This window comes from Numida meleagris, chromosome 2 (assembly GCF_002078875.1).
Source record: "Numida meleagris isolate 19003 breed g44 Domestic line chromosome 2, NumMel1.0, whole genome shotgun sequence".
NCBI classification, from domain to species: Eukaryota; Metazoa; Chordata; class Aves; order Galliformes; family Numididae; genus Numida; species Numida meleagris.
This window is the reverse complement of record NC_034410.1, coordinates 22,310,651-22,338,432: the sequence shown is the minus strand read 5'-3', so window position 1 is coordinate 22,338,432 and position 27,782 is coordinate 22,310,651. Positions and strand designations below refer to the sequence as shown.

The following is a 27,782-nucleotide window of genomic DNA, read 5'->3' as shown; positions in this document are numbered from 1 at the left end:
TCAGAGCCTTCCAGTAACATCATGCAGCAGTGGTGGTATCAGCTGCAGCTGATAGATAACACGCATGGATTTTGTCTCTTTTAGCAGTGGTGTCCCACACCAGTATCCCAAACTCTTCGGTGTTAGTAGCTAGAATTAGCTGAAATGACTCCGTGACAAATGGGATCTCAGGGAAAAGGTCATTGTGGAGCTCCTGTGTGCAGTGAAGTGTAAAAACAGCCCCTAGGGTTTTCCAGCAGTGACGTGGGCAAGGATGCAGTATGGCAGGTGTGTGCTGGGGGGAGACCCAGCTGAGAAGAGGATGCTGATGCCAGGGTTTGGCACATGAAAAATCATTCAGGCTGTGCAGCTGCTGGGTGAGCTCCTTTGCTTTCATAGAGCAACAGCTCTGTAGAATAAAGAGCAAAATATTTGAAACCACCCACAAAATGCTGTCAGCGACGCATTATACAATTCCAGCATAAGCACAGCAGGAACAGAACCATCCTTAGGGCCAGGGTTGGGGCTCGGTGGCATTTTCTGTAGGAAGGTATTTGAGTCTTCTAGAGGAACCAGTTAAAATTCAGCGCAAATCTCCACGTCCCTAGTGATTGCCAAGTTTCAGGAAACTCGGTACGTTATTTCTTGATACGTACATACTATCCTGACAACACGCCAGCATTGTATTAAAGCGCTGTTAACCAAAATCCCGACTAGAACAGCGTGACCTTGGTCAGATAGCAGAAAGCAGCACCGGGGCGGGGCCATTGGCCGCGGAGCCCCAGCCCGAGGATGAGCGGCGGCGGCTCCCCGGCGGCTCCCGGCCCGGCGCTGTCTGCCCGCGGCGCCCGCATCGCCGGCGGCGTGCCGGGGCTGCTGGACGGGGGCTTCGCCCTCTACGTCGCCGACCCCTTCGACCGGGAGCGCAACCCCGAGGTGCGGGCGGCGGCCCCGGGGGCTGCGGGGAGCCGGCGCAATGCCGCTGTGGCTCAGCGGCTCGGTGTCGTCTCTTCCAGGGCATCGTGAACCTGGGGACCAGCGAGAACAGGCTGTGCTTTGATTTGATAGAGGAGAGAGTAAGTGTGGCGGCCTGCCGGCTGCTTTGCTGTTTTCTGACAATCGCAACGCGTCCGGGTTAACGGTTTAACACGGAGAAAGTCTCCTGTAGGGCCGCTGATAGTGCTAACCACTTTTGCAAGGATGCGTGTCCCATATACTGTGTGGATGTCCTGTTTGCTAAGTAACATAACAAAAAATTCGCCTCAGGTTGAAAACCCCAATTTGGTTTTGCTTAAGCTTCGTTCACAGTGAACTGAAGGCGCTCTCTTTTCGCTGACAGAACTCTGTTCCTGCAAGGGCCGTGTGTTCGGTGCCCTAATGAGGGGCCCCCACATCTGCTGGCAGAGCCACAGCTCAGACCGCAAAGTGCTCCGTGTGCGGAATGCAGACTTGGAGCAGAATTAATGCTACAGCCTAGAACTTAAACCGCTGTGCCCGGCAGTAAGGGCTGGGCTCTGAGAGCAGCTGTGTGAAATTCGCACCTTCTTTAAAAGAGGTATTTTCCCCACTCTGTTAATTCTGATTTATCTGCTTGAAAGCAAGACGTTCTGGATCAGGTGCTGGCAAACTGGGACCTCATGGCCAGACCTTCTGTGGGGAGCACATTACCTCCTGTGTTCCTTGCGTGCAGGGATGATTTGTACCAGTGCGGCTGCTGGCGCCTTTGTGGTGCTGGTGCGGGAGGACCGTGCACAAAGCCAGCGTCCAGCTCGGCTGAGGTGTCGGCAGGGCTGGCAACCAGAGAGGAGATTGCTATTGGAATAAACCAACATCGGTGCCGCAGTGAATATCAGGCAGTTTGCGGAGGGACACCTGTGCTGAGGGCAAAAAAGCCACTGCTGATAATGCAGCTGCTTTCCTTCAGTAGCACATAGCATGTTATTTCTGCTGGTTGAGAAGCTCATCAAGGTTGGCGTTAACATCTGACGCCATCAATTTGGAAGGAATTGTTTGGGCTTTGATACATCTCAGCAGTGGTTTTGTGAGCAGCTGACCTGCTTCTCCTCCATGTGGGACCGACTGTATGATAGAGCAAAGCAGTAAGAAATTCCTTCATCCTTTTCTTCGTTTTGATGTTTTAATGCTGTTTCTAGTATCTTAAAAAAGAGAAGTGCAAATCATATAACTTTAACTCATTATTTTTTATATTCTCCATTGCCATATTATTATTGAACAATTAAAACCAAAAAAGCATGGTACAGCACAGCGGAAGCTCCCAAGAACTCCGTGTTCTACAGTGTCTCTCTCTCGTCTCACTAGCTCGCACGACCTGACATGAACTGTCTGGAGCCCGATCTCTTCCAGTACCCTGACACGCAGGGTGCGAGGAGGTGAGAAGTTCATCTTCCCCTCTCTGTCCCCGCTTGCACTCCGCACTCATGAGGCACGATGTGTGGCTTCATTCTCCTGGTGAGCCCGAAGGATGGGTGTGTTAATGGCAGCTGCTCGTGGGCATGCTTTTGCTTGCCTGGCTTTTTGTTCCGTTGTTTTTTTTTTTCCCCTCCTTACTGTGCTAAAAACACCCAAAGGGCGAGGATCTGGTGTCTGGCTGGGAGCATGAGTGTGTATGGATGTTTCTTCAGAGCTGGGGGTGCGTTGCCCCTGGGGGGGCTCGTCCCAGACTTAGGGAGGGGTGAACAGGAGCCCTGTGGGCTGCTGGGGCTGAGTCCTGCTCCCGGGGATTGGCGGAGCGGCCTTCCCAGGCCTGGGAGCCGGTCCGGAGCCAAAGAGCTGTCATTCACCTGGTCCCACTGCTGCTGGTACCCACATCCTGGTGCTCTCTCCAAAAACATTCCACTTAGGCTCAAATGAATTTCTTTATTTTCTTGTTTTCCCACTGTGCAGAAATAACAGCTGAGTCACAGCCACTGCTGCTCAAGGCAGCAGATGTCTTCTGTGTGCTTTGTGTCTCACAAAATGTAGCACTCTGGGTATCTGAGGAAATTACATTGTTTAAGCTGTAGGAAGTAAAAAATCTTCAAGGCTTTCCTAACAGAATGGTGTGTTTGTTCCTTTTTTTTTTTTTTTTGTAAACTTCATTTTTCTATGTGTCTTTTGTGCTTTTTCTTCTGAGAAATATGCAGTTACATAGTTGACTCTAATTCTGTATTTTAGCTTCAGAGAAGAAATCGCAAGATTTCTGACTGACTATGCCAGAGCTGCAGAAGAACTTAGTCCAGAACATGTAAGAAAACTGCTTTATCTCTGCAGTTTTTTTTTTCTTAAACTGATAAAAGATAAGTAAATCTGAACACAAATGTCAGCAGGATACTACAGGAGAGATCTATGTCAGCCCAGAGCAGAGGAGCTGAGGGGAGGCCTCATGGCGGCTGCAGCTCCTCACAGGGAGCAGAGCGGCAGCGCTGAGCTCTGCTCTCTGTGACAGTGACAGGGCCCGAGGGAACGGCATGGAGCTGTGTCAGGGGAGGGGAAGGTGGGGGTCAGGGAAAGGGTCTGCGCCAGAGGGTAGTGGGCATGGAACAGGCTGCACAGGGCAGTGGGCATGGCCCCAGGCTGCTGGAGTTGAAGGAGCATTGGGACAGTGCTCTCAGGTATGCGGTCTGATTTTTTGGGCGGTGCAGTGTGGAGCCAGGAGCTGGATTCGATGATCCTTGTGTGTCCCTTCCAACTTGGGATGTTCTGTGTTTCTATATGCAGTGATCTACAGAAGTCTCAGTAGTGTTAATTTTCCATTTGAAAAAGGGGTCAACGGGTAACATGCACTTTGTATGATAGGTGTAGTAGTGTGTCTTCTTCATTCTTGTGTTTTGAATTTAAACCATAGAGGTGCTGATATTTCTGGTAAGGAACATTTGTTCTGCTTTTTTCAGATCACTGTCATGAATGGCTGCTGTGCTGTTTTTGCCACTCTGTCAACTGTGCTATGTGACCCTGGTGGTGAGTAAAAACCTGAATGCTTTTTGCTTGAAAGCATTTGTCAGTGCTATGGGGAGAATGGTTTCAAACTAAAAGGGGGGGAGAGTTAGACTGGATATATAAGGAGAAAGTTTTTTACAGTGAGGGTGGTGAGGCACTGGCACAGGTTGCCCAGAGAGGTGGTGGATGCCCCTGGAGACATTCAAGGTCAGACTGGGCAGGGCTCTGAGCACCTGATCTAGTGTAGGTGTCCCTGTTCATTTCAGGGGAGTTAGAGCAGATGACCTTTAAGGGTCCCTTCCAACTCAAACAATTCTATAATTCTGTGATTCTATTTACAAGTTAAAATTGAACGTGATAGTATTGTGTCTAAATGACAGCTTGCTTTCTTTATAACTGCCTGAATGAAGCATAGAGGATGGACATAGCATCTCTTTGTTCCTGGCAAAGTATCTTTGAACTAATGCCTCCAATTATTTCTAGAAGGTTGGAAAATATTTGAGGTATCAGCAGGTCAGCTGCTTTCTGGAACACAGTCTATAGGTTTTTTGAGAAGAGCAGTATCGGAAGAGAAAGGATATCAAGAAAATGCAAAGTGTATTTTGAAGAGTGGTGAGAAGAAGAGGTGGGAACCACAGAGCACACAAGGAAGTGGACTGGGGTGAAATCAGGGACCCAGAGAAGAGTTGGCTAACTGGGCAAGGAAAGCATGCGGAAGGAATTTGGGAAAAGGGAATGGATCTGCAGCAAGAGAGGGATCCTAGCCAAGGGAATTCCCAGAGTAGGTGTGGGCAACATCCATGAGCACCCATCAAAGTGGGAAGGTGAGCAGGATGACTTCAGCACATGGTGGTAAAGAAGCTGTGAAACCAGTGAGTTTTGTTTAAAATGGTAAAGAAAATGTTTACTACTCATACCCGTGTCCTGCTTTAATATGTTCAGGTTTTGTTGCATTTACAAAGCTTTAACAGAAACTCTTTTGCCTGAAGACTGACAAGCTCCTTTCTCCCCTTCTGTCGTCTCTGAAAATCTGTCACATGGGTTTTCTTCTGTGGTATTTGCAGGGAAACACCAACCTGGGGCTTCTCACAGAAATGAAAAAGCAGGAGGGAGGGAAAGAAGTTCCACAGTGCTGCAGGATTCCTTGCTGCAATATAGTGCTTTGGCAGCCAGGAAGAAGTAGTTAAGGTTTGCAGTAGTTCCTGATGAAAAATTAAGAGAGCATTAACAAAATGTTGTGAGCAAGACAGTTATTTCTCATTATTTTGTTAGAATAAGCAACACAGTGAGTTGACTATGTCCATTCCCTTCTACTTATACGACTCATATGACTTGATACACATCTATTGAAAATGCTAAGGAAGAAAATTGGAAAAGAATTCAGGTTGGCTGACAAGCGCTAAATTTTCAGCTTGATTTGAGTATTGGTTGAGGCCACAGTGGACACTTCAAGAGTAAATCATATGTCAGATTCCTAGACTGTCAGTTTAGTTCACTGGTGTCTTAACAAAGCAATTCCTCATGAGAAACTTTAATTTCATTTTTTGATACTTTCAGATGGATATCTTATTCCAGCTCCTCACTATGGTGGCATAAATTCAAAAATGTGGCTATATGGTGGACTGCAGCCTGTGCACGTGCCCTTGTCCAGTGAGGTAAAGACTGAGCTGTTTGTATGCTTTAGCAGAATACTTCCCTCCTTGAAGCAGTGTCATCAGAAACTTTAGTTTGTTTAGCTTATTTAAGAGCCAGTATCGAGTATGTTTTTCACTGGGTGGGAGTGTTTCCTCCTCCTTTGTTCACGCTGATTGTTTTCCTCCTGTAGGTGACTAACGAAGAAAGTCGCCCTTTCCAGTTAACAGTTGAAAAATTAGAAGCTGCACTACAGAGAGCTAAAAAGCAGGTAGCAGTAACTGTGACTTCTGATTTTCAGATTTTCCTTATTTTTTTAAGTCGTGTGTGTTCTCAGTATCAAACCATTTTCATATCTTCATCCGTGCAGATATTCTGGAGCAGGGTGGGACCTGCTCTAGCAGCAGGCATTGCATTTATTTCTGTAATCTAGGCATTATAGCAAAATACAGAGAAACTTCTGGCTCTGTTTTATGCACAGATCTTAATTTGTCTTTCGAGACCAAGTCTCTTGCTTGGTAGGTTCCAATGGAACTCAAAGTGTAGTAAAGAAGCTGTTGTTCCAGCCCTAAAAAGAGAGACTATGTTACTGTAATGACCCATGCAGTTAATTGAAGAAACTTGTTGAATGTGCTTCAGAGGAGGGCTCTTCTGGTGCAAGGAGGACAGAATATGCTGTACCACAACATCACTGGGAGCTTGGTGGGGTCAGGGGGTTTGGCACAGGACTTTTCTTCCACTAGGAAGGCTCCTTGGAAAATATATAATTTTTCCAGAGTTTAGGAGATAACATTAGATCAAAATTCTTAGCATTTTTAGTCATTTTATTCTGATCAGGATTGTGTAAACGGGGATATTTTTTGACATATTGTTAAATACAATTTTTTCTTCTTCTTTTTCTTTGGAACTGTTTTTCTTTACAGAAATGCTTGGTTTTTTGAGTGCCCACAAAACAGTGCTCACCAGTGTTTCAGGATCAAATGTTTCCTATTCTTAGTGTCTTGGTATTTATAGTCCACAAACTTCTTGGAAAACTATAAATGCACTCAGCCTTTGTGCTCTTCGTTGATAGGGTCCAGCAGAGTAAGCATGGGATGAGTAGTAACACATTTTATCAAAGATGTGGTGGTGAGGGTAGTGGTGTTTCAGGAGAGTGAGACGGATTTGTTACGTCCTTTTCAGGGATGGAAAATGAGGTTTAACAACAGATAATACAGGTAGGTACAAGTAGGGTCACTTACAAAAGTCAATTGTAAGTAAGCTCACGTATTAAAAAAGTGGATATTTTGCATACACATGAATGTATGCATAGCTTTTTTATAATGTAAGACATGTCAAAGCTCTCCTAATTACCCAGCTGCTTCATCAGCACAGTTCCCATGTTTAGACACCATCTGTACGTCTGAGTCATCAGCCTGTGCCTCTGCCAGTCTGTGTGGGACAGAGTGTGCAGCTGCCCACCATTCCTCCTCATAGGGCAGGGTGTGAGCACCGTGCTCGTGTGGCATGGGCTGCCCGGATGAGGTGTGGGGTCACAGGGCACAGGTGTGTCATCCTAGAGCAGAAAGTGGTCTCGTAAATAGCATCACAAACATCTGTTTGGATACATGCAAAGCAATAAGCAGCTGGAAGAGCTAGACTAGAAGAGCAGCTGTGAGTCTGCCATCCCTCAGCAGCTGCTCCCGTGAATATGAATGCCTCAGCATCTTCTGCTTAATATGTGTCACAAGTCAGATACGCCAAGCACGCTCTCCATGCAAAGGGTGCTGGTGGGAAAGTGCTTTGGGCTTAGTAATTGCATCTTGTTTCCCATGAATTTTTTTTACTGTTTGGACTCAAAGGCAATAGGCTGGAAGCACTTTCTTGTTCAGCTCTTGCTCACAATAACCATTAAGGTTTATACAAATTGCATATGAAGGAGAAAGCACATGTCAGTCCTTCCACCTAATTTAGTTTCCTGGAGTTCCTCTGGAGATGCTTAATGCAATTCATCTCCTTCAGAGGAGGTTAGGATGGACTGAGAACATGCAACGTGTCCATTTTTCTAGAACTTAAATGTGCTGAAACAAAAAGTACTGATTTAAGTTTATTCCAGACATGAAGTAATAATGTAATTCTTCATGTTAGTGCATTTGAAGTCTTCGAAGACTTCATGAAATCTTGGAAGTTTCTGCTGCAGCCATTAACTATTTGAATGCTTACAATCAAATTATATTTGCTGTATGCAGCTTATGTTAGTATACATCAGTCATTTTTAGCAAATCAGAAATAGATTTTCTGAAAAATTCCTGTAGTGTTAAGGCAATTCTTTATGTTTGTACTTGTAATCTAATTTCCGATCAAGTGGCACTCTTCTTATTGCACAGTAGAACGTTTACAATCTCTCATAATTGAATACAAATTTTAGCTTCTGTGAAGAGAGAATTTCCATGAAATAAATTCTGCACTGTTGATAAATATAACTAAAAAAATAATGGTTTGCCCAAGACTGGCTGCTCTGCACACAGTACACACGTAATTCAATTCTCAGTCTTCGGCTCCTGCAGGCTCGATTATTGGTTCAAAGAACAGGGCAACACTGAAACATTAATTACTTGGCAGGATTTTGGATGCCCAAGTCCGATTCTGTTCAGCTTTCTTAATATTTATCCACAGTAACTTTGCTCAGCCTTGGTGAATTTGTTTGGAAATGTATCTGTAGGACCATTGTTAATCCCTGCAACATCATGATCTTGCCTGTTGGGATCAGTGGGTGTTTTGAATGAGCATTAACCCGATTTTCATTCAGTAACAAACCTTTTGGTGTGATCTTGGCGTTTCATTGGATACATAATGAAACAAAATCTGCAGTTTAGTTTTGCATGCTAATGATAACAGGTGTAATTCAGTGATTTCCAAAAGCCTACTTTCCATGGAAGGGAATGATCCACTCTTGCTGCATCCTCCAACTTCAGTTTGGTGTCACTGCTGTCTCCCACTGCTGGTTTCTCTTTTTTCAGGACATCAGAGTGAGAGTATTAGTCCTCATCAACCCTAACAACCCCCTAGGGGACATTTACCCAGAGCAGTTACTGAAGGAATGCCTTGAGTTTGCACACAGGTTTGAGCACTGGCGCTATTTGATTGGTATTCAGTTTTCCATTATGCGATATAGCGATGAATTAAAATCACCTTTATTGATCTCCTGTCCTTTGTGCATGTTCTGAGGAGCTGGCATGCAGGGATTTGAGCATGGCTTTTGTGTAACTACCCTTCGTGCTTGTCTTTTCTGGAAGCACGAGAATGAATTGCTTTCTCTGGGATCCAACAATTTGTTTTGAAATGAAAGACTGTTGGGATTATTTAAAAAAAAATCTGACTTCCATGTGTGAAATCAAAATGGTGAATATAATAGCAAGTAGGCATGCTTATGGGTGCTTTGCCTTGTCAGTAGTTAAGATTATATATAAATATACATATGCAAATAAATTAATTTTAAGTATGATAAAATGCCTGTATTTTTTTGTACATAGACATGAATTGCATGTAATAATGGATGAAATCTACATGCTGTCTGTTTATGATGATATCACCTTCACCAGTGTTCTTAGCTTAGATAGGTAAGTGTGATTTCTTAGCATGGGTTAAGATACTCAAGATATTTAATCCAAAATGGAAACTGTGCCTTTTTTAAAAAAATCTTCTGTTGAGCTAGTATAACTAGTACATTTCCAACTAACTCATAGCCAAGTTTTTGCATCTATGAGACTTGTTAATACAAGAGAGCCTCCTAGACTGACCTGAACAGATCTCTTGGTTATAGCTAATGTGCATGGCATAGTAATAGTAATCAAAAATTGACAGAGCCCTTCATTTTGCCATTTTGCATTTTTATTGTTGTTTCCTGATCTGAGCACAAGGTTCTCATTTTAATGATCATGAATTTCCTAAAGCCGTGCAAGTTACCTGCTACAATGAGTCTCCTTCCTGACTAGTATGCTATTGGGCTCTTCATTTCTCTGGCAGGTGATGGAAAGAGTAAATTCTTTAAGAATGCTTAAACCTATTGGTATCTGACCAATAGACCTTCTTTCTCCAAAAGTATGTGGTTGTGTTAACTGCATAAATCTCTTGCTGATAGGAAATTTCCAAGTCCATCCAAGTACAACCAAGCAGTGAGCTACTGGGTATTGCCTCAACCACACGAGCTCACAAACTATAAATAAAGCCTGAAAAAATGCTGTTGGTACTGTGAAAGTTCACCCAGCTTCATTAGGCTGAAGGTGGAAATTTCCAGGCTTAGTCCTGTTTACACAAAGTTACGCAAAGGAGAAAATAACATCATCTTCAGTAGTCTACTAAGGACTATTCTGTTTGATTGTATCACACCGTGTAAATACTTGACCTGAAATGTCCACCTCTCCCTTCCCCAGCCTGAAATGCAGCAGAGTGGAGCAAAGAGTTGTTCTCTATCAAGTACAAGAGCCATTTTGCATCACTTACAGAAATACTGCATTTGTGCTAATGTAGGTGCAACTGCTGACTATGCAGTGGGAATCTGGGAAATTAACTGGTCTATTATATCCTACTGGAAATCCTTTTCTGTTATTTTCTAAGTCTGTGCCTCAGCATTTAAGAGATCAGTGTCCTAGGATACTACATGTATTTTGTTACAAGTTGTCTAAAAAAATCCTTGCCACTTGAAAAGGTTATATGCTGATTTCACTGAAAATGAATTATAATTTTACATATTTAATCATTTTTGTAAGCCTGCACAACTTGTTCTTCTATTGCAACAATTCTTCGCTTCCTCTTTTCTCATTCAGTTTACCAGATCCAGCACGAACACATTTTATGTGGGGTTTTAGCAAGGTAAGTCAAAATATTATCTTTGTGTTTTAAGATATTTTACCACAAAACTTAGCTGAACTATTCTGACATAATTTGCATTATAGATAGGAGTTTAATTTGGGATCTGCTTAACAGAAACCATTAATGCATATTTATACAGGCATTGTTGCTACATTTGCTGGGGGAAAATATTGTGGAAGATTAAGCATATAAGCACACTTCAGATCTGCAGCATTTTGCCTTTTCTTCTCTTGGAGAGAACAGTAAACTGATGGCTGCTTGGAATGGGAGTATAATGGGTTATAATGGGGACTGCTAAGGTTATGAGCCAAGCCTGTTTTCAGTTCCAGGACTCCAAAACAACCTTGGCAAAGCCATTGGTCTGTCTTTCATTATTCTTGCCTATAACTAAAGGTACACAAAATATTACTAGTTTATCTGAGAAACACAAAAAAGCTTCAAAACTGAGTTAAAAGTTCTACACTGCTCTTAATAAGCGGGTTGTGTTATTTTGTGCTGCTTTGCCAACATGTTCCCTTCACCTTCTCCTTCCCCATCATTCCACTTCCTCCTCCTCTCCTGTCACACAGTTGTTTAGAAGTTACTGGTTGTTTCCTGCCATTCTGGGGACTCCGTTTGGCCAAGTGTACTCCAGAAGATAAGTTAGATGTTTCCAGTTTATGTAATGAGCAAAAATTTCTGCAGCCAGTTGTTTGTTCTGCAGTCCTTTCAGACTTGGATAAATGACACCTCCAATTTGGCGTGGAGAATGTTTTCAAAGATTTAATGATGAAGGTGAACATTTGATGTTCTGCACATAATCTTGTATCTCCTGTTAGGGAGATTAATTTGATACTTTATTGAGTGGGCATTAGACTGTCTGTTTTTGTTTGTTTGGGGATGGAGCAGTCCCTGCATTGTACATAAAATGACCCTAGAAATGGCACAGTAGGTCAGTATTTTTAATTTTGATATTACTTGATACTTTTTATCCTAAATTTCTTGGTCTTGGTCTTTCATTCCCTGCGTGGCTAATTACTTCCTTGCTGTTAATGTAAATTCTGCTCAATGAGGAGCTAAAGGCTTGATTCATTAATATTAAGAATTTTTTAATCAGTAATGATGCAAAAGATATGCTGATAACTACACTGATAGATGTTGCTTTCCATCAAGTTGGTGACTTGCGATAATAGAATTCAGGATTTCATGTCTTGAGCACTGAACCATGTGGCTCCCTGCGTAAGGACTCAGTGAAAGTTTAACGTGTATCTGCTATTGCATACTTACATAGCTGTCGGAAATGCTTCTGACCAGTAGCTGCTGCAGAACATGGACTTCAGTAGATACTGTTGGCAATTCTGAATTTATTTTTTGTAGTTATTCATCTGTTCTCAATATTATTTTATTCTTTGTCATATAGTCACAGAATCACCAAGGCTGGAAAAGACCTCCAAGATCATCCAGTCCAACCATCCACCTCTCACCAATATTTTCCACTCAACCATGTCCCTCAGTACAACGTCTGAACATTTCTTGAACACTTCCAGGGACAGTGACTCCACCACCTCCCTGGGCAGCCCGTTCTGGTGTCTGACTCTACTATCACATGTTTTACTGTGTTATCAAATATTATTTTTGTAGGGTAGGAAAATGTATTTGATCAAACTGCTGATGTGGTAACATACATACCTTTTTGAGATTTATTTTCCTTTACATCAGAATGATTCTAAACTTGGTGGCTTGATAAAGCACAAGCATAAAGTAAAAACTGCTCCTCTCCATCTTCTTTTTGTCCTCCAAGGATTTCGGTATGAGTGGAATCAGAGTTGGGGTGCTGTACACCAGAAATGATGACATTCAGAAAGCTGTGAATCAACTAGCTGTCTTCCACAGCTGTCCTGGACCTGTTCAGCATGTTCTCTGTCAATTCCTTAAGGACAGAGGTCAGCCTCACGAGAAATGTTCTATCGAGTTGTTTTGTTTTTTCCATCACAGGTGGAAATAAAATAGAATTTTATTTGTCTTGGTTTGATAGATTGGTTGGATAATGTGTTTTTTCCCACCAACAAGAAGAGACTTAAGGAAGCACAGAATCTTCTTGTGGGTGGACTTGCAGACATTGGAATACCTGTGCTCAGAAATTCAGGAGGACTTTATGTGTGGGCAGACTTCAGAAAAGTACGTAAGAGCGTTGAAAGAGCAGGAATGTAGAAGTTGAAAATGCAAAAATCACTCGTGCATGTTGCTACGCATGTTAATATCAGGTTGTAGAAAACCCTTTGAATTTGTATATTTGATCAATCTTTAATAATAATTTATTTTCTTTTTTAGTTCTTAAAATCACAGACATTTGAAGCTGAACTTGAACTATGGCAGAAGCTCCTTGATAAGAAACTCCTGATTAGTCCTGGAAAAGCTTTTTATTGTTATGAGCCAGGATGGTTTAGATTGGTTTTCTCCGATTCCGTAGAAAAGATTTACTTATGTAAGTTGATTTTACTTTTAATACATGGTGTAGTAGTATGCAAGCTTTGGGAAACATAATATTATAAATAATGTGTTCAAATCTAACTATCCCCTCTCAGCTTGTGGGGCATTATTAGCGCATTTATGAACTAAGAAATACCAGATTGGCCCAGAGCATATATTACAGAGCACTACTCTTGGATTATGTCAAACCTTTCAAGTTTGCAGAATTTCATCTTAAGAATTATCTTTTCTCTATCAGAAGTTGCTTATTCTTCTTGAAAATTACCCATTATATCATGCAGGTATTCCACAGCACTCTTAATTTGTATGTGGTTCATATGTGGGATATGAAAAATTTACCTATCCCTTATGCACCAAAATATGTATTCTTGAACAAACGCTATATATTAATTAGCAAAGGGGATTTTTGTGAAGTAAAGGGAGCGTATAGGGTAAAAAAAATTATGTTGGGAGGGAATTCTTGGGTCAACTACTTCAGCTTCCTGCTGAGAGCAGGGCCAGGTGCTAAGTCAGAGCTCAGGGCCTTCTTCAGTCAAGTTTTGGGACTGTCCAAAAGCAGAGATGTGTCCAATCAGTTTTTCCCTTCTGTTTTCACCATTTCTACTGGAGAAGAAAAGCTTGAACTGAGCTATATTGTTTCCATTTTATAGGTATTGAGAGACTTAAGGAAATGTTGCATGCTGATGATGCCAAACCAGTTGTAAGCAATGCATCTTCCACTGCAAACTCTTCATGCAGCCCAGAAAAAGATTCTTCTGGCACAGCTTCAAATACACCACAAGATGATGCTTCCCAGCTAAAAAATATACTTGTTTTTTAAAACCATCTGTGCATTTAATGTCTGATGAAATTTAGCATGCTTATGTTTACTAAAGGATTACATGACTTAAGTATTTTTGGCTGTAACGTTGCAGAACAGTCTCACTTTGCTGTCACTTGGCATTTCTAATCTTGCAAGTGGACCTGCTGAATGGAATTGGAGGAGATTGGACCTCTTGGATATTCTGAAATTTGCCCCTGTTAAGCACTGCCTCCAGCTTCATTCAATTTGAAGTGTATTAAGCATCAGTGAAAATCAAGATGTCTTACATACATACTTGGGTTGTGGATCCATTGATGTGGGACTATAAAATTTTGAACACGCCGGTAAAATTATGCAGATTACTATATGTAATGGAGTGTATATTTTAATCAGAAGACTGCAAGTACTGAATCAGGTGATATTTAAGTTTTGCTAAATTTTTGTAGCTGGCAAAATGTATATTCACAGGATTGTATGCATCTGACAATATTATGTATATCTTTCTGTATGTGCTTTGCTGGTGAGGACTTTCTGAGAAAGCATTTCAGAGTTTGAGCTTCCAGGCTCCCTGACAAATTATTTCTGTGTGCCTGTATTCACTGCACACTATCAGCATTTGGGATCATATTTTCATACATTAAAAACAATATAGCCTCAGAAATCTATAATGTACGGTGATGTGACAGAGTTGGGAGGGAACTTCGTTGATTTTTATTTTGTTGTTGTTCTGTTTTTTGTTTGTTAAAGTATTTGCCATCTTAGTTCACAACTTGCTGCATTACTTAGGTTTGGTGAGTGAAAACTAGTGTTGCAAAATTAACAAACTGCTTCAGGGGAGTAAAAGGCCAAGAGGTTATGAAGCTACTGTAGCAAAGATACCAAATGAGTTCTCTGTATCCATACCAACAGAAGTTGTCGTTACTGTCAGTGAAGACACTGCTTTTTGCAAAAAAGATTCGTGTCCTCCCCATGAAGGTAAGCGTGACTGCAAGGATGAGAGAGAATCAACGAATATAAAGAAGTTCTGTTGTCAGTGATCACTTGACTCTGTGCTGGGGATCATACAATAAGAAGGATCACTGGTGTAATCACAACAGTTTTGCTGCTTGGCACATCACATCCGTCTTTCATAGAAGTGTTCCTCTAGGAAGGCTGTTCTACTGTGTATATCCACAATATCAGCAACCGCAATAAATGTCATCTTTGTTCCATGTAGAACATGCCTTGTAAAGATGGAGGCCAAACCTCAAAGCACAGTGAGGAGAAGATACCTGCGATGCTGGGCTCCAGGCTGTGTCCAAATGAGGCTGCCAGGGCATGCTCCTGACTCAAATCCAACTTGCCCTCAGCCAAGCTTAATTTTGTTAACTGTGACTGCAGTTTTTCTTCATTCCTTAAATAAATGCAGGTGAGATTCAAATAAACACTTGAGGATGCAAACTTGATTGGTGATGCAGTTAAAAGTTTTCTTTTGCACTCGATTTTAATTCTTCAGACTAAAGCCTGTCAGCCACATGGCTGTATTCCTATCACCTTTTAAGGGAATTTTGTTCAGCCCCATGGCATAAGTAACTTGCTGTTAAACATTGTTTACATATGGGCATGCATTTCTCGTAAAGCTGAATGCAGATTTAAAACCTGTTATATGGGTTTTTCATCTTGGTCTCCTCTTGTTAAAGTAAATATGTCCTTATTTAACAAGGTCAAGAGCAAGGTGTTGCACTGGGGCTGGGGCAATCCCAGATACAAGTACAGGCTGGGAAAAGAATTCACTGAGAACAGCCCTGCCAAGAAGGATGTGGGCGTCCTGGTGGATGAAAAATTGGACATGAGCCAGCAGTGTGTGCTTGCAGCCCTGAAGGCCGACTGTATCCTGGGCTGCATCAAAAGAGGGGTGGTCAGCAGGGAGAGGGAGGGGGATTGCCCTCATCTGTTCTGCCCTTGTACTTATCTGGAGTACTGTGCCCAGGCATGGGGCCCCAGTACAGGAAGGATGTGGAGCTGTTAGAGTGGATCCAGAGGAGGGACCCCTCTTATGAAGAAGGGTTGGGCTTGTTTCAGTCTGGAGCTGAGAACACTTGGGGAGACCTTATTGTGGCCTTCAGGTACTTGAGGGGAGCTTTTAAGCAGGAAGGGAACCACTTTTTACATGATCTGATAGTGATAGGGCAAGGGGGAAGGGCTTTAAACCAAAAGAAGGGAGATTTATGTTAGATGTTAGGATGACATTTTTTACTCAGCGGGCCCAGAGCAGGGGGTTGGAACCGGATGGTGTTTAGGGTCCCCTCCACCCTAATCCGTTCTATGATTCTTGAGTAAGGCAACACTGACATTTGAGTTTCACATTGTCATTATTTGTGTGTGTTTTTCAGTCTTTGCAATAAATGATGGTATGAAAATAAATTCAAATTAAAACCTTGCTAAAGAAAGTGAAATAAAGACTAATTTTATATACTGATAGCATCTGTCTAGTAATGAAAGCAAACACCAAGTACATGGCTACTGGTGTTAGAGTTCTCTGCTCAAACCATTTTACAAGCCAGTCATCTCAAAGCGCAGTGACATGCTTAGGTGGCCTGAATTCCTGAGCTTACTGCTTCCTGCTGCCTGTGAGGGACAGGGAATGTAGGGGGACTTTTACATTTAGATATATAGAACTTTTCACTATTTTCTTTTTTTAAATCTGTTATGTGACCATGTGCTGTGGTTTAACCCTGCAGGCACCTAAGCTTCCCACAGCTGCTTTTTCACTCCACCTGCAGCGGGATGGGAAGGAGAATTGTAAAGAGAAAGAACTCATGGTTTTAAATAAGGGTAGTTTAGTAAGAAAAAAAAAAAGGCAACAAAAAGAGCACAATACAATTGATGCATAACCTAATCGCTCACCACCCTCTGGCTGATGCCCACCCAGTCCCCAGAAAGAGGCATCCCCCACACAACTGCCCCCATCATATTGCCAGGGTACCTGTGACAGCAGGAACAAGGTGTATTTGAGCCTGCAGCCTCAGCTCTGCCCTCTTCAAATACAAGGGTGAATGGACTAAAGAAGTAGGCACTACATTTAAGAGATACTGTCAATAGTTAAAGATGTTCCAAATGCTCGTAATACTCCAAAACCAGCAGCAAAATGCTAACACAGGGTTAAATCTCAAATTCTTAAATAACTCACTACATGCATTTGAGATGTGTACCCATGCTCAGCACATTGCAGTAGTTAATCCTAAGATGGCATCACTTCAGGCTTTTGCTCTCCTTCCTCTCACTTTGTCCAGATTCCTGTTTGCTGCTCCTATCAAATTAGTAAGCATCAAGAAGTACAAATGACGATCCTTAAAAGATATTCACAGTAACCATCATGACCCCCTCAAACATTTTCCCTCTTCTCTGCAGTCCATAAGCTTTTCACTGGAGTGCAATTCTGACAATAAATACAACATAATTCATTGATCAATGGGACCAGCCTTAAGCTTTGCACGGAGACCACCTCATCAGTAAAGAAAATATTTTACAGATTATCTCAGTACATTGTGCCCACTCCCTCATTAATACACTTCTACAGTACCTTAAGATATTTTTCATCCACAAAAAGACTATTACATGAAAATACATTCCACAGCCACCTTACCAGAATGCCTCAATGAGCTGTCATGTACCTTTATTTAGGTAAAAGTGGTGTCTTGCTGAAAGTTGAAGGCAGACAAAATATTTGGCTTTGCCGTGTGTTCAACCAACTAATAGCAAAATAAAGAAGAAGATCATAGCAATGGGTATGAAAAGTCCTTCTGCTGCCTCAGCGTGGTCCATGGAGCGCTGCATTTCTGCAGGCTGACTTTGAAGCTCAGCCGCTGTCCTTGTTAGATCCTTGTAAGAAAAGGGAAGAAAACAGCACTTACATTCAGTTTTGGATTTTGGAATTTCTGCAAATTACACCAAATGAGAAGTACTCACTCACCATCTGTCTTATTTGGCAAGAAACTGCTATGTAAGAGGGACAATTTAAAGAACTGTCGATGTCTGATTTACAGTAAGAGGATTCTTTCAGAAAATGATTGCAATTCCCAATTAATGATGAGAAGTCTTAACTCTTCTCCAGCAGAGATAAAGGGCTGTTCAACCCTCAGGACTACAAAATTATTTATAGACAATGGGCAATTGGAACGCAAGGTTGAGAAACAAACATGTGGAGGACATACATTCCTATCACTGCAGCTGAGAAGCAGACCACATCTGCAACCCCCGTATACAGAAATGTTTCGTGGCTGTCCCACTGCCAGCAGGGAGATACAAGTAGTCTGGAGATCACTTGTGTGCTTCAGCAGCAAAGCCAAATATTTCCTGTTTTCAGCAGGTACAAAATGCAGCTTGTTGTTTGCCTTGCCCAGTCTGTTGGAGAAGGGGTTTGCCTTTCTCAGGCCAGGCCTAGGGAGCAGCCAGTCTGCAGGCCCAGCTCTCAGCACCCCCATGTCACACAGTGTGCACAGAGAGGGGACGAGCTGCAGCACCAGGGAGGAGGGTTTGAGACCATCACCAAGAACTTATTGATGGAAAAAGCAGTGTGTACTTACAGTAGCAAAGATTAGAATTCCAAACAGAGCAAACAGAGCCTGGAACTTCTGTGTGGAAGAGCAAATAACTGTGAGCCAGAATCATGTAAAAATGACTTCATTGATGCATTTGCACCTCCAGCTGAATCCAAGAAAGGCCACACAATGAAAACAAAACAACAAATCATGGAGCAGTTAACCTGAAACAGGTGTGACTCCACTTCTGTCACATGCCTGACTATGATCAGCAATCAGTTTGGGAAGAAGAAAACTCCTCAGTTTATTATATGGGAAAATCTACAGGCCATGTCTACACATCAGATGATTAAAGGTTAACCTTTTCTAAACTTTTTGCCAGACTTACTCTAATACAGAAAAGGAGCTCCACATTTAAATGTTTTTATATTACTTGCTGCAATGTGAAGCTCCTGATACACCCCAGCAGACCAAATGGCCTCAAGTTGCGCCAGGGGAGATTTGGGCTGGACATTAGGAAATACTACTTTTCTGAAAGAATGGTCAGGCACTGGAAGGGGCTGCCCAGGAAGGTGGTGGAGTCACTGTCCCTGGAGGTGTTCAAGAAACATTTAGTTGTTGTACTAAGGGACACGGTTGAGTGGGAAGTATTGGTGATAGGTGGATGGTTGGACTGGATGATCTTGGAGGTCTTTTCCAACCCCAGTGATTGATTCTATGAACTGTTACAGGCACTGCACAACGTGGGCCGACCCATCCAACAAGCAGACATCCAGTAAGGTACTTACGTATGAATTTATAATGACACAGGCAATAGCCCCAGCAGCACACAGGATGCTCATAGTGGTTGATACGGTCAGGTTCGTCAGGGGTTTCTGAGGACACCAAGCATAGCAAGGCTGTTTTAGCTGCAATTAGCCGGCACATCTTTGAACCAAAACAATACACATTGTGCAGGGATGTTGATTAATAAACTAACATCAGCGATATGCATAAAGACAAACCCTGAGACTACTGCTGCTGACTTGACTTAAACTTTTGCTCCTTTTTCTGGTCCATAAATAAAGTGTATATTTCCATAAACCAGATTCTTGTTCTGTTTTTGTTCATCTTTCAACCTGACTACCAGCTGCTGCTGCCTTCCCATTGATACTCGTCAGCATTTCTGACTTCATTTCCAAGGAACAAATAAGTGGTGATATATTCATGAGTAAAACCCCTTCTTAAATAGAGCACATTCCATGTATTAATTCTGAATTCTCTCATTCTGAGTATAGGGAACCCGTGGACAGAAGAGCAAAGCTGAGACAGAGACAGTGAGATTGGTCCTATGAGTGTCACAGCCTCCAGCACAGACTGCTCAGTTCTAATTCTTTCTACTTCGCTAGTTTTTGAGTTGCAGACAAAACTTGCAGGAACTGAGTGACTCCAAAAGTCAAAACAGATATAAAACTGTCATTAAAATCACAACAACTTAGATTACTTGTAGTTACCTAGAACATTGTTAATACTTACATTTGTCTTCAGAGCAAATAAAAACAGTAATAGGGTTGCAGCTGTGGTTATTACTCCAACTAGCATTACTGTCACCAACTCGTAGGAGCTAGGACAGAAGAGACAACCTGTTATCTCACAGGGCTCCAGCAGAAGGCAAGGCAGTGAAAGAAAAACGCTTGAAGGACTTACTCTGAAATAATTCCAAGTATTGTACTTCCAATTGCTGCCTAAAAAGACAAAAAAAAAAAATCATTTATTTTGAAGAGAAAAAGAACCTTCCTTTGCGTGTATTCAATATGTTTAGTTTTAGATTAAACTGCTAAGAGTAACCCAAGACATCCGGTGGTAAGGTCCCAAAGGAGGCAGATCCACAGGCAATGCCTGTTAGTAGAGCACTGTAACTGTATGTATGGGTGTCTGAACAGTGGCACTGTCCTGAGTTTTGCATTCAGACCAGTAGCACGAAAAGGGGGTCTGGTTCCTCTTTACTGGAGCAATGGGACCTTTTGTGCACTGAGGCTTTCCCATGTTAGGAAAATGAAGGACAAAAGGAAGACCTGCAAAATGGCTCAGCAGCAAGGGAGTATGACAGGACCCCATCAAGACAGGCTCGGGTGGCCTGCAGCTTAATGATAGGAGCTCAGCCCTCAGTTCTCTCTCTCTTCTTCCTACGCCCATGCCCAAATTTCAGCAGGTTTCATTCTTGTTTCATTGGGCTGTGAATGGACACGCTACTACTGCATTCACAGCCTGGCGTTAAGCTTCGAGGCTTTGTGGCCAGGACCACCCAACATTCTGCCAAGCAGCTTTAGTTCTAGAGATCCGGCCAAGAGCTAAACATGCAGCATACATCTATGAGTGCCCTCATCACACCTCTGTCTGCCTGCACAGAGAAAATAATCCTTTTGGCAATTGCTGGAGATCAGCATTATCCAGAACATTTGCCTCACAGAATGGGAAAAAAATTCCACGACAGAAATAACACGGGCAGATTTTTTTAGATGACATTTCTTGCTGAGGAGAATTTTAAATGTTGTGTCAATTGATGAGATGTGAGAGAACTTGAAGAGGAAAAACCATGGAGTTCAGCAATAGGCTTACCACTGTCAAGGTGTAAAAGGCATTCACAGAACCCACTTGGCTGGCTGCAGAGCCCAGGAGGATAAGAGCAATGCACATCCTGGTTACAGAGAAAAAAAAAACAAAAAACATATTTAATGAGTGATAGCTCCAATAAGGACAGCAAATAGCTGGTAACAGTTTTAATTACTGAAAGTAAAGCATTCAAATTTTCATGTGTTCATCCATCCAGTAAATATTCTCAGTGATTTATTCCAAAGTATTTTTCTATTATTGAAATGGAGTCTCAATTATACAAGCTGTACTGGTTGAAACAGGACACCAACTAATTAATTACATACTTGCAAGTCAAGTAAATAGACAAACTTATTTTTTTCCTGATATGTCATATATTTGTATGGACATCAGAAAAGATGTCTTACCTCTAACTTTCCTAAGTGAGTATCTCTGAAGATTCGCAGATTTGTATCAGAAGGCTGTACCCAGAGGAGAACACAAAGAGCATGCTGTTCTTCATGTAACTTATGCCTAGCAGCTTTTTGCTAAGCAGTTTATCAGCATGCCCAGGGGCTTTGCCTTCCACTTTTTCTATGTCCTTTCAGCCCCTGAGCATGATGAGCAGAGCTTGTTCATCCAAATCATTTGAGATTTAGACTGGATATTGAGATTTAGGCTGGATATAAGGAAAAGGTCCCTTACAATAAGGGTGGTGAGGCACTGGCACAGGCTGCCCTGAGAGGTGGTGGATGCCCCATCCCTGGAGATCAGGCGTGGACCAGGATCTGAGCACCCTGATCTAGCTGTAGGTGTCCCTGTTCACTGCAGGGGAATTGGATTAGATGACCTTTAAAGGTGTCTTCCAATTTGAAGAGTTCTATGATCACAGCATTTACCTGGACTCACAGTTTCATGTTTCATTCTGGGTACTTACACAAAAGTGAAGGACAGCCAGTAATAGTTTCCCAGCTGGTGCCGCAGCCTGGACCTGTAAAAGATGCAGCAGGAGTCAGAGCATCCTACGAGACTGCAAAGCACATTGCAGCACATCCACGGGGTTGCTGGAGCACCAGGGATAAGCTCGTCCCAGCTGACTGTGCTCAGTACTGCTTCCCTCAGAGAGAGGAACTGTGATGGCAGAGGTGGCTGGTGAACAGTAATGGGGATGAGCAGCAGCAGTTTTATGAGTGATGGTACATAGGGTGACTTGTGCTGCCCAGATGCAAAAGTCAGTGCCTGTGACCATCTCTGGTGCTGCCTGGAGCCCACGTGCTGAAGGTGAGAAGGTTTCTGCAGAAGGCAACATCCCTTCCTTCCACATTGAAAATGGCCCCTTAATAGCTGTGGCAGCAGTCTTGTTTCCCCCATATTGCTACAGTTTCTGCTTGTATGACGCCATCGCTAGCAAATACACACACCCTGAACATCACCAAAACCTTCGTAAGAACACCACGACAGCCCCAGGAGCTGCTCCTCTGCCACGCTGGGGTCAGGCAGCGGTTGCAGCAGCCTCTCCTATTTTCCTTTTTTTAACCACTGAGCTTAATCTTGCAACAGCTCGGACTTCTGGGTTTCCATCTTCTAGCTGCAAAAAGCCACTTCAAGCCTCTCAGCAGACCCCATGGGAAGCGTGCTCTGAGGAGGAACTGAAGGATCATGGAATCATTTAAATGCACCGGGGCTGTGAGCTGCTATTGCACAGCTGTGATGAGGGTCTCGTTACCTGTGATTTCCCTTGTGAACAGCTAGGGAGTAGCATCCCCCAGACCCAGGCAGCCAGTTAGCGTAACCATAGCAGATGCTGCTGTGAGAGTGACTGAACAGCGCCTGAACTTACCAGCCCAGAAATCCCACAGTTACCGTGAGACAAGTGGCTGCCAGCCCATAGACCTTCTTGCTGAAATCTGGAGAGACCACGTAGACAATGTTATTTCAATCATTCCACCAATGCAACAAAACAAGAGAGTAAAACTATGCTACCCCAAGAATATGTGGTGAAAGAGTGGAAAGCTCCTGCTTTACTTGTTTGTCATGAATTCCCCAGGAGAAGCTATCAGAAGTCCTGTGAGAGCCATGAGATGTCAAGGGGCACTGCCTGTGGATGGGTGTTTCACTCTACGGCTATAGCTGCAGGGTCACTGCCACTTTTGATGGTTAGCCAGCAGCTCTGGAACAGCCTTATAGGCCCCTTGTTTACGGTCACTGTATACCTAGTGCTGACTGGTCCCTCAGAAATGGGCTGCTTCTACGCTGCAGCTGCATTCCCCTGCACTGCTTTGCCACAGCCTGCAGCAGCCCTGTCTGGACACAGCCCAGGGATCCGCTCCTCACTGTGTTTTGAGGTAACGCAGACTTCAGTCTCCATCTTTACCGGGCACGTTCTACGTGGAACAAAGATCATGTTTATTGTGGTTGCTGATGTTGTGTATATAATGATTAACAAAGGCCTTAATGGCTCTACAGTAGTGAGAACAAAAATCTGTATAAATGTAATACTGTTGTTCTACCTGCTGTTAACTGTTCTGGATTAGAAAGATTATACAACCAAGTTCAGTTTAAATCTGTTATTACACAGATAGAATAGGTGCATGTCTTAGCTACCCACACACGTCTCTGCAGAACTATGGAAGTAACCCAGACCACTGACAACAGAATATTGCACTTGGCAATTCTCTCTCTGGCCCGTGCCACTTACCGTCAGGGGGAAAACCCAAATCCTTTGGTTCCGCCCTCGGAGCTGGAGGCTGTGACCGTGGCGTGTCTCCTGGAGGCCCCCCAAGGTCTGTGCTCTGGGATTCTGGGCAGCCTCTGCTGCCTGCTTCTATCCTGTGTTCTTCCATTAGGTTTGCAGCTTTGGTGAGGTTCTTCGGTGACGTTTGTTTGCAAACATCAGTGTCTTCACTGACAATAACAACTTCTTCTTTGGTAACAACAGCTCCATGGGGTTCGTACTTCCTGATGAACTTCTGAAGCACTTGGATGTCTGTTTAATGAAGAGTAAATATAATTGGAACCCAGCTGTGGACAGAGAGGTTGCTTTCATCTGAAATCTAAAATATCACACAGTCCTGGGCACCGGCTCTCTGTCTGACTCAGAATACTAAACCCAAGCATCTGTTTGCTTCCATATGATAACATGGGCTGCTTCAAGAGTTTCTGAAGCTTTTTTGAGGGAGAAGACAGAGGCAGTATTGCACTCTTCCCAGGTTTTCCTCATGGGCAAAGCCATGCCAGAGGTTCCAGCTGCCTCCCCACACCACCTGTGTTCATGGTCCTTGTGGCCACCTCTTTACTGAAGAGCATCACTCCCTCTTGTTCAATATGATTGATTCATTTCTTCACACAAATCGTTCCCTAGGTGACATCAGTAGAAATTCTTAATTTTGTCTTGGGAACGTAAAGCCCTGAGAATCATTTTCCATGTGAATAATAACTGATACAGTCAATGACCCCTTTATTTCTGATAAAGATCACACACTGATAAACTCATGCCTTAAGGCAGCTTGTGGCAATGAATCTGAAATACGTAAGCTGAATTTGGGAACCTCTTTTTCCCAAACGTAGATTTCAGCAGGCTGCTACGAAAGAGAGCAAAGACACCCTCTCCTGTTGGTCAGCAAAGCATTTCTGGAGAACATTTATTTCTCACATTATGGGAATCTGCATACAGCATTTTCCAGTTACCTCTCCTCACAGAGTCAGAACACGGCAGAGTGAAAATGTTGCTTTGGTGGCAGGCACAGGGACTTCTTTGTGCATCCTGATGACGCAGGTAGAATGTCAGGAGGTCTTCATTCCTTCGTTTGTGGGTGATTTGCTCCGTCCGGCTGCATCTCTTTGACTCGAACCTTTCATTCCCTCTGGCCATTGTCAATGCTGGCTTCTATCTCCTGGTATTTCCCACCTTCCAAAATGTCACAAAGCAATGAGTGACTACTAGCTCCAAAAGGATAACCAACTGCAGTCAGCACGGTGAACGACCAAGGGAAAGCTTTCACCACTTCCCAAAGACATGTTCTTTACTGGTGAGATCTGGGTGATCTCTGCATATGTGGCAGTGCAGCACTGGGTCTATCAGCTGGCTGCAAAGTCTGACTGCCCACAGTACTCCCAGCATAAAAATTAAAAGCGCATTCAGTAGAAGATCAGCGGAGGTGATAAGCTCCTAGAAAAACTCACCTGTGTTGATCTCTCACTTATAACCAAGGATGGAGCGGTAGCACAGCGTGTGCGGCAAGCGCTGGGTGTCGGCCGGGCAGAGTCTTTCCTTTTCTTCCCTACAAGAAAGCAATCACAGACTGCAGAGAAAATGGAGTAGATCCTGCAGGTAGAGTTGGCCAAAATGAAACCAAAAGCAACTGCTTTGTTACTACCTGTAAAGTCTGTGGATCTCAGCTGTGGCCTGATCACTCTCTTGCTGAGATAAGCAGAATTGCCATGTTGAAAATTAATGTATCCATATAAGGTTACAGCTGGTGACAAGTTCTGTGGGTTAATTACGGGAACGCATATTGCAAAGTCCTTCCTCTTTTGGCTCTTGTCAGGCTCAGCCCATGTGTAATACCCTATGGCTCACCTTGAGTAAGCTGAGACTTTGAGAAGAGGAACTGCACGTTCACCTTGGCTTTTGGTGACCGACAATATCTGCCTGTTCAAGTGCTGGTTTTGAATGCTTTGCAAAACGTTGATGTAGAAACAAGAAAGGGTTGAGTTGGAAGGGACCTCTGGAGGTCACCTGCTCCAAGCCCAGCGCTGAGGAGATCTGCTGGCTTGCTGTAACCCTCCTCCTCTCCAAGCACATGGTCCTCCCTTGAGAGCCCTCTGTGCTGTGTGCTCTCTCTCTCTTTATCTAATCCCTCTCTCTTTTTCTAATCACCATTCCCTCTTTTCCCAGCACTCAGAAGCACTGTTTCAGATCCACACAAGAACAACTACATTGTGTTACAGCTTGGCTCTTCAGAGCTGCCCACCTCCGATGATGGCCAAAAGCCAGAACTTGCAGAAGAAAGGTATTAAGAACTGTGCAGTCACTGTAATACTTCCTGAAACACCCAAACAGTCCAAAGGTGAGTGCTGAGGATTCCTCAGCTTGAACTGACTTTTCCAGTTCTGCTGCATCTTTCTGATGTAAGCAGACATTCAGCGGAACACACATGGTGACACCACAGATTTCTATAATGACAGAATTATTTGTCAAGCTTTTCCTAGTTATTCTCTACTACTTTCCAGCATTCAGATTTTATTCAGCAGAAAGCTGGTGTTTTCATGGGCCTGGCTATCAAAGACAGGTATTGACGTCTGATTAGCAATGATCATCAGATGCAGAGCCTACTAAACTGCTTTTCTTATTCCTATCCATTTATCTATCTATTCAATTATTGCATTTCAGTTGCAAAGTGCAGTCAGAAAGTTTTGTGAAGGTCTTCTGTAGTATTTTATCACCAACTTTTGTTTTTACAGGCCTGGATGTTAATTGTTAGTCATTGTGGTTGTTGTTGCCGTTTCACTCTCCAGTTCCTGTCAGAATCATTTCCAAGTATGTGAAACAGCATGTGACAAGGGAGCAGATCCTTGCAGGACTCATCTGTGGTTGTTCAGAACTAGTCTTAACTCAAACATTTGTTTTGATGTCTCTGAAACACATTCTGAGGTCAGGACTTTCCCTCTTTGCCAGTGATGGCTCTGTTTGCACAAAACAGCAGAACAGCAGAATGTGTGGTATGTCCCCCACAAAGACCTGTTCTGGCATGAAGATCTCCTTAGATTTCCAAGTGTTGGTATGGATGCAGGGCTCTTTTGGCATCTCTGCTACATTACCTTCATCACCTTTCACAGGCAGCGTGCCTGTAAATTTCACTGACTCCTGCAACAACCCCGCTCTGGCTCTTCTTTACCACGAAGTTTTATAATCGCCATGCAGCTTCCTCACTTGAACCTGAAGGCCACGATGATTTCCTTCAAAACACGGGTGGAAAACTCACATCATCTCTTCAGTGCTCACAGTGCAAGCACTGAATGGCACAGAGAGGAGCAGTTGATCGTTGTGCTGCCAGTCAGTGCAACGTGAGTAGGCTGGAGATACAAGCCAACAGGAACCTCATGAAGCTCAACAAAAGGAAATGCCTCTGAGGGGCATTGCCTCTGGGGAGGCCCCTTACATTCCCTGTCCCTCACAGGCAGCAGGAAGCAGTAAGCTCAGGAATTCAGGCCACCTAAACATGTCACAGTGCTTTGAGATGACTGGCTTGTAAAATGGTTTGAGCAGAAAACTCTAACATCGATAGTTCAGTATTTGGTGTTTGTCTGCTTCTACCGCTTAAATGTTTTCATTACTCTACTGAGACTATCAGAATATAAAATTAGTCTTTATTTCCTTTTCCTGAACAAATGTTTAACTTGAATTCAGGATTATTTTTCATACCATTGTTAATTGCAAAGACTGAAAAAACGCACACAGATTATAACGATGTACAACTCAAATTGTATGTCAGTGTTGCCTTACTCAGGAAGTAAGGACATATCCCAACAGGAGGAAGTAGGGTGACAAACACAAATAACAAACAACCTTGAATCTGCATTCAGCTTTATAAGAAAGGTATCCTCACACATAGACAATGTTTAGCAGAAAGGTACTTATGCCCATGGAGCTGAACAAAATTCTCTTAGAAGGTGATAGCTAAGAACACAGCCACATGGCTCATGGGCTTTAGTCTGAAGAAGAAAAAAATGAGCGCAACAGAAAACTGGTTACTGCACCACCGATTGAGTTTGCATCCTCAAGTGTTTGTTTATGAATTTATTTAAGGAATTTATTTATGAGTTTATTTAAGGAATAAAGAAAAATTGCTGTCACAGTTAACTAAATTAAGCTTGGTTGAGGGCAAGCTGAAAACGAGCCAGCAGTGTGCCCTGCAGCCAGAAGGGCCAACCGCACCCTGGGAGGCACCAGGCCCAGCACCGCCACGGGGCAAGGGAGGGGTTGTGCAGCTCTGCTCTGTGCGGCCTCACCTCCAGCACTG

General features: G+C 43.1%; 2 protein-coding genes across 5 annotated transcripts; one reads left to right on the top strand and one right to left on the bottom strand.

Annotated features, from left to right (window-relative positions):
* Positions 736-15,114, top strand: LOC110395074 (1-aminocyclopropane-1-carboxylate synthase-like protein 1). Of its 3 annotated transcripts, XM_021389158.1 has the most exons (15): positions 736-915; positions 996-1,055; positions 2,299-2,369; positions 3,154-3,223; positions 3,870-3,936; positions 5,473-5,570; positions 5,741-5,818; positions 8,547-8,647; positions 9,060-9,146; positions 9,960-10,052; positions 10,353-10,398; positions 12,179-12,320; positions 12,413-12,555; positions 12,709-12,862; positions 13,518-15,114. In XM_021389158.1, the coding sequence occupies exons 1-15, from the start codon at positions 772-774 to the stop codon at positions 13,685-13,687; spliced, it is 1,524 nt and encodes a 507-aa protein (XP_021244833.1). In that variant the 5' UTR covers positions 736-771; the 3' UTR covers positions 13,688-15,114. The 3 variants fall into 3 exon arrangements, with proteins under 3 accessions (XP_021244833.1, XP_021244834.1, XP_021244835.1); XM_021389159.1 differs by lacking the exon at positions 9,960-10,052; XM_021389160.1 differs by having other exon boundaries at positions 779-1,055; positions 2,231-2,369.
* Positions 15,263-27,009, bottom strand: LOC110395075. Of its 2 annotated transcripts, none has more exons than XM_021389161.1 (12): positions 25,137-26,145; positions 24,943-25,061; positions 24,448-24,667; positions 23,459-23,746; positions 22,601-22,667; positions 21,698-21,751; positions 20,788-20,866; positions 19,876-19,913; positions 19,705-19,792; positions 18,978-19,064; positions 18,235-18,282; positions 15,263-17,530 (listed from the first exon to the last, which is right to left on the bottom strand). In XM_021389161.1, exons 3-12 carry the CDS (start codon positions 24,629-24,631, stop codon positions 17,393-17,395), a joined length of 1,071 nt encoding a protein of 356 aa, XP_021244836.1. In that variant the 5' UTR covers positions 24,632-24,667; positions 24,943-25,061; positions 25,137-26,145; the 3' UTR covers positions 15,263-17,392. The 2 variants fall into 2 exon arrangements, with proteins under 2 accessions (XP_021244836.1, XP_021244838.1); XM_021389163.1 differs by having other exon boundaries at positions 17,394-17,530; positions 18,978-19,116; positions 25,137-27,009.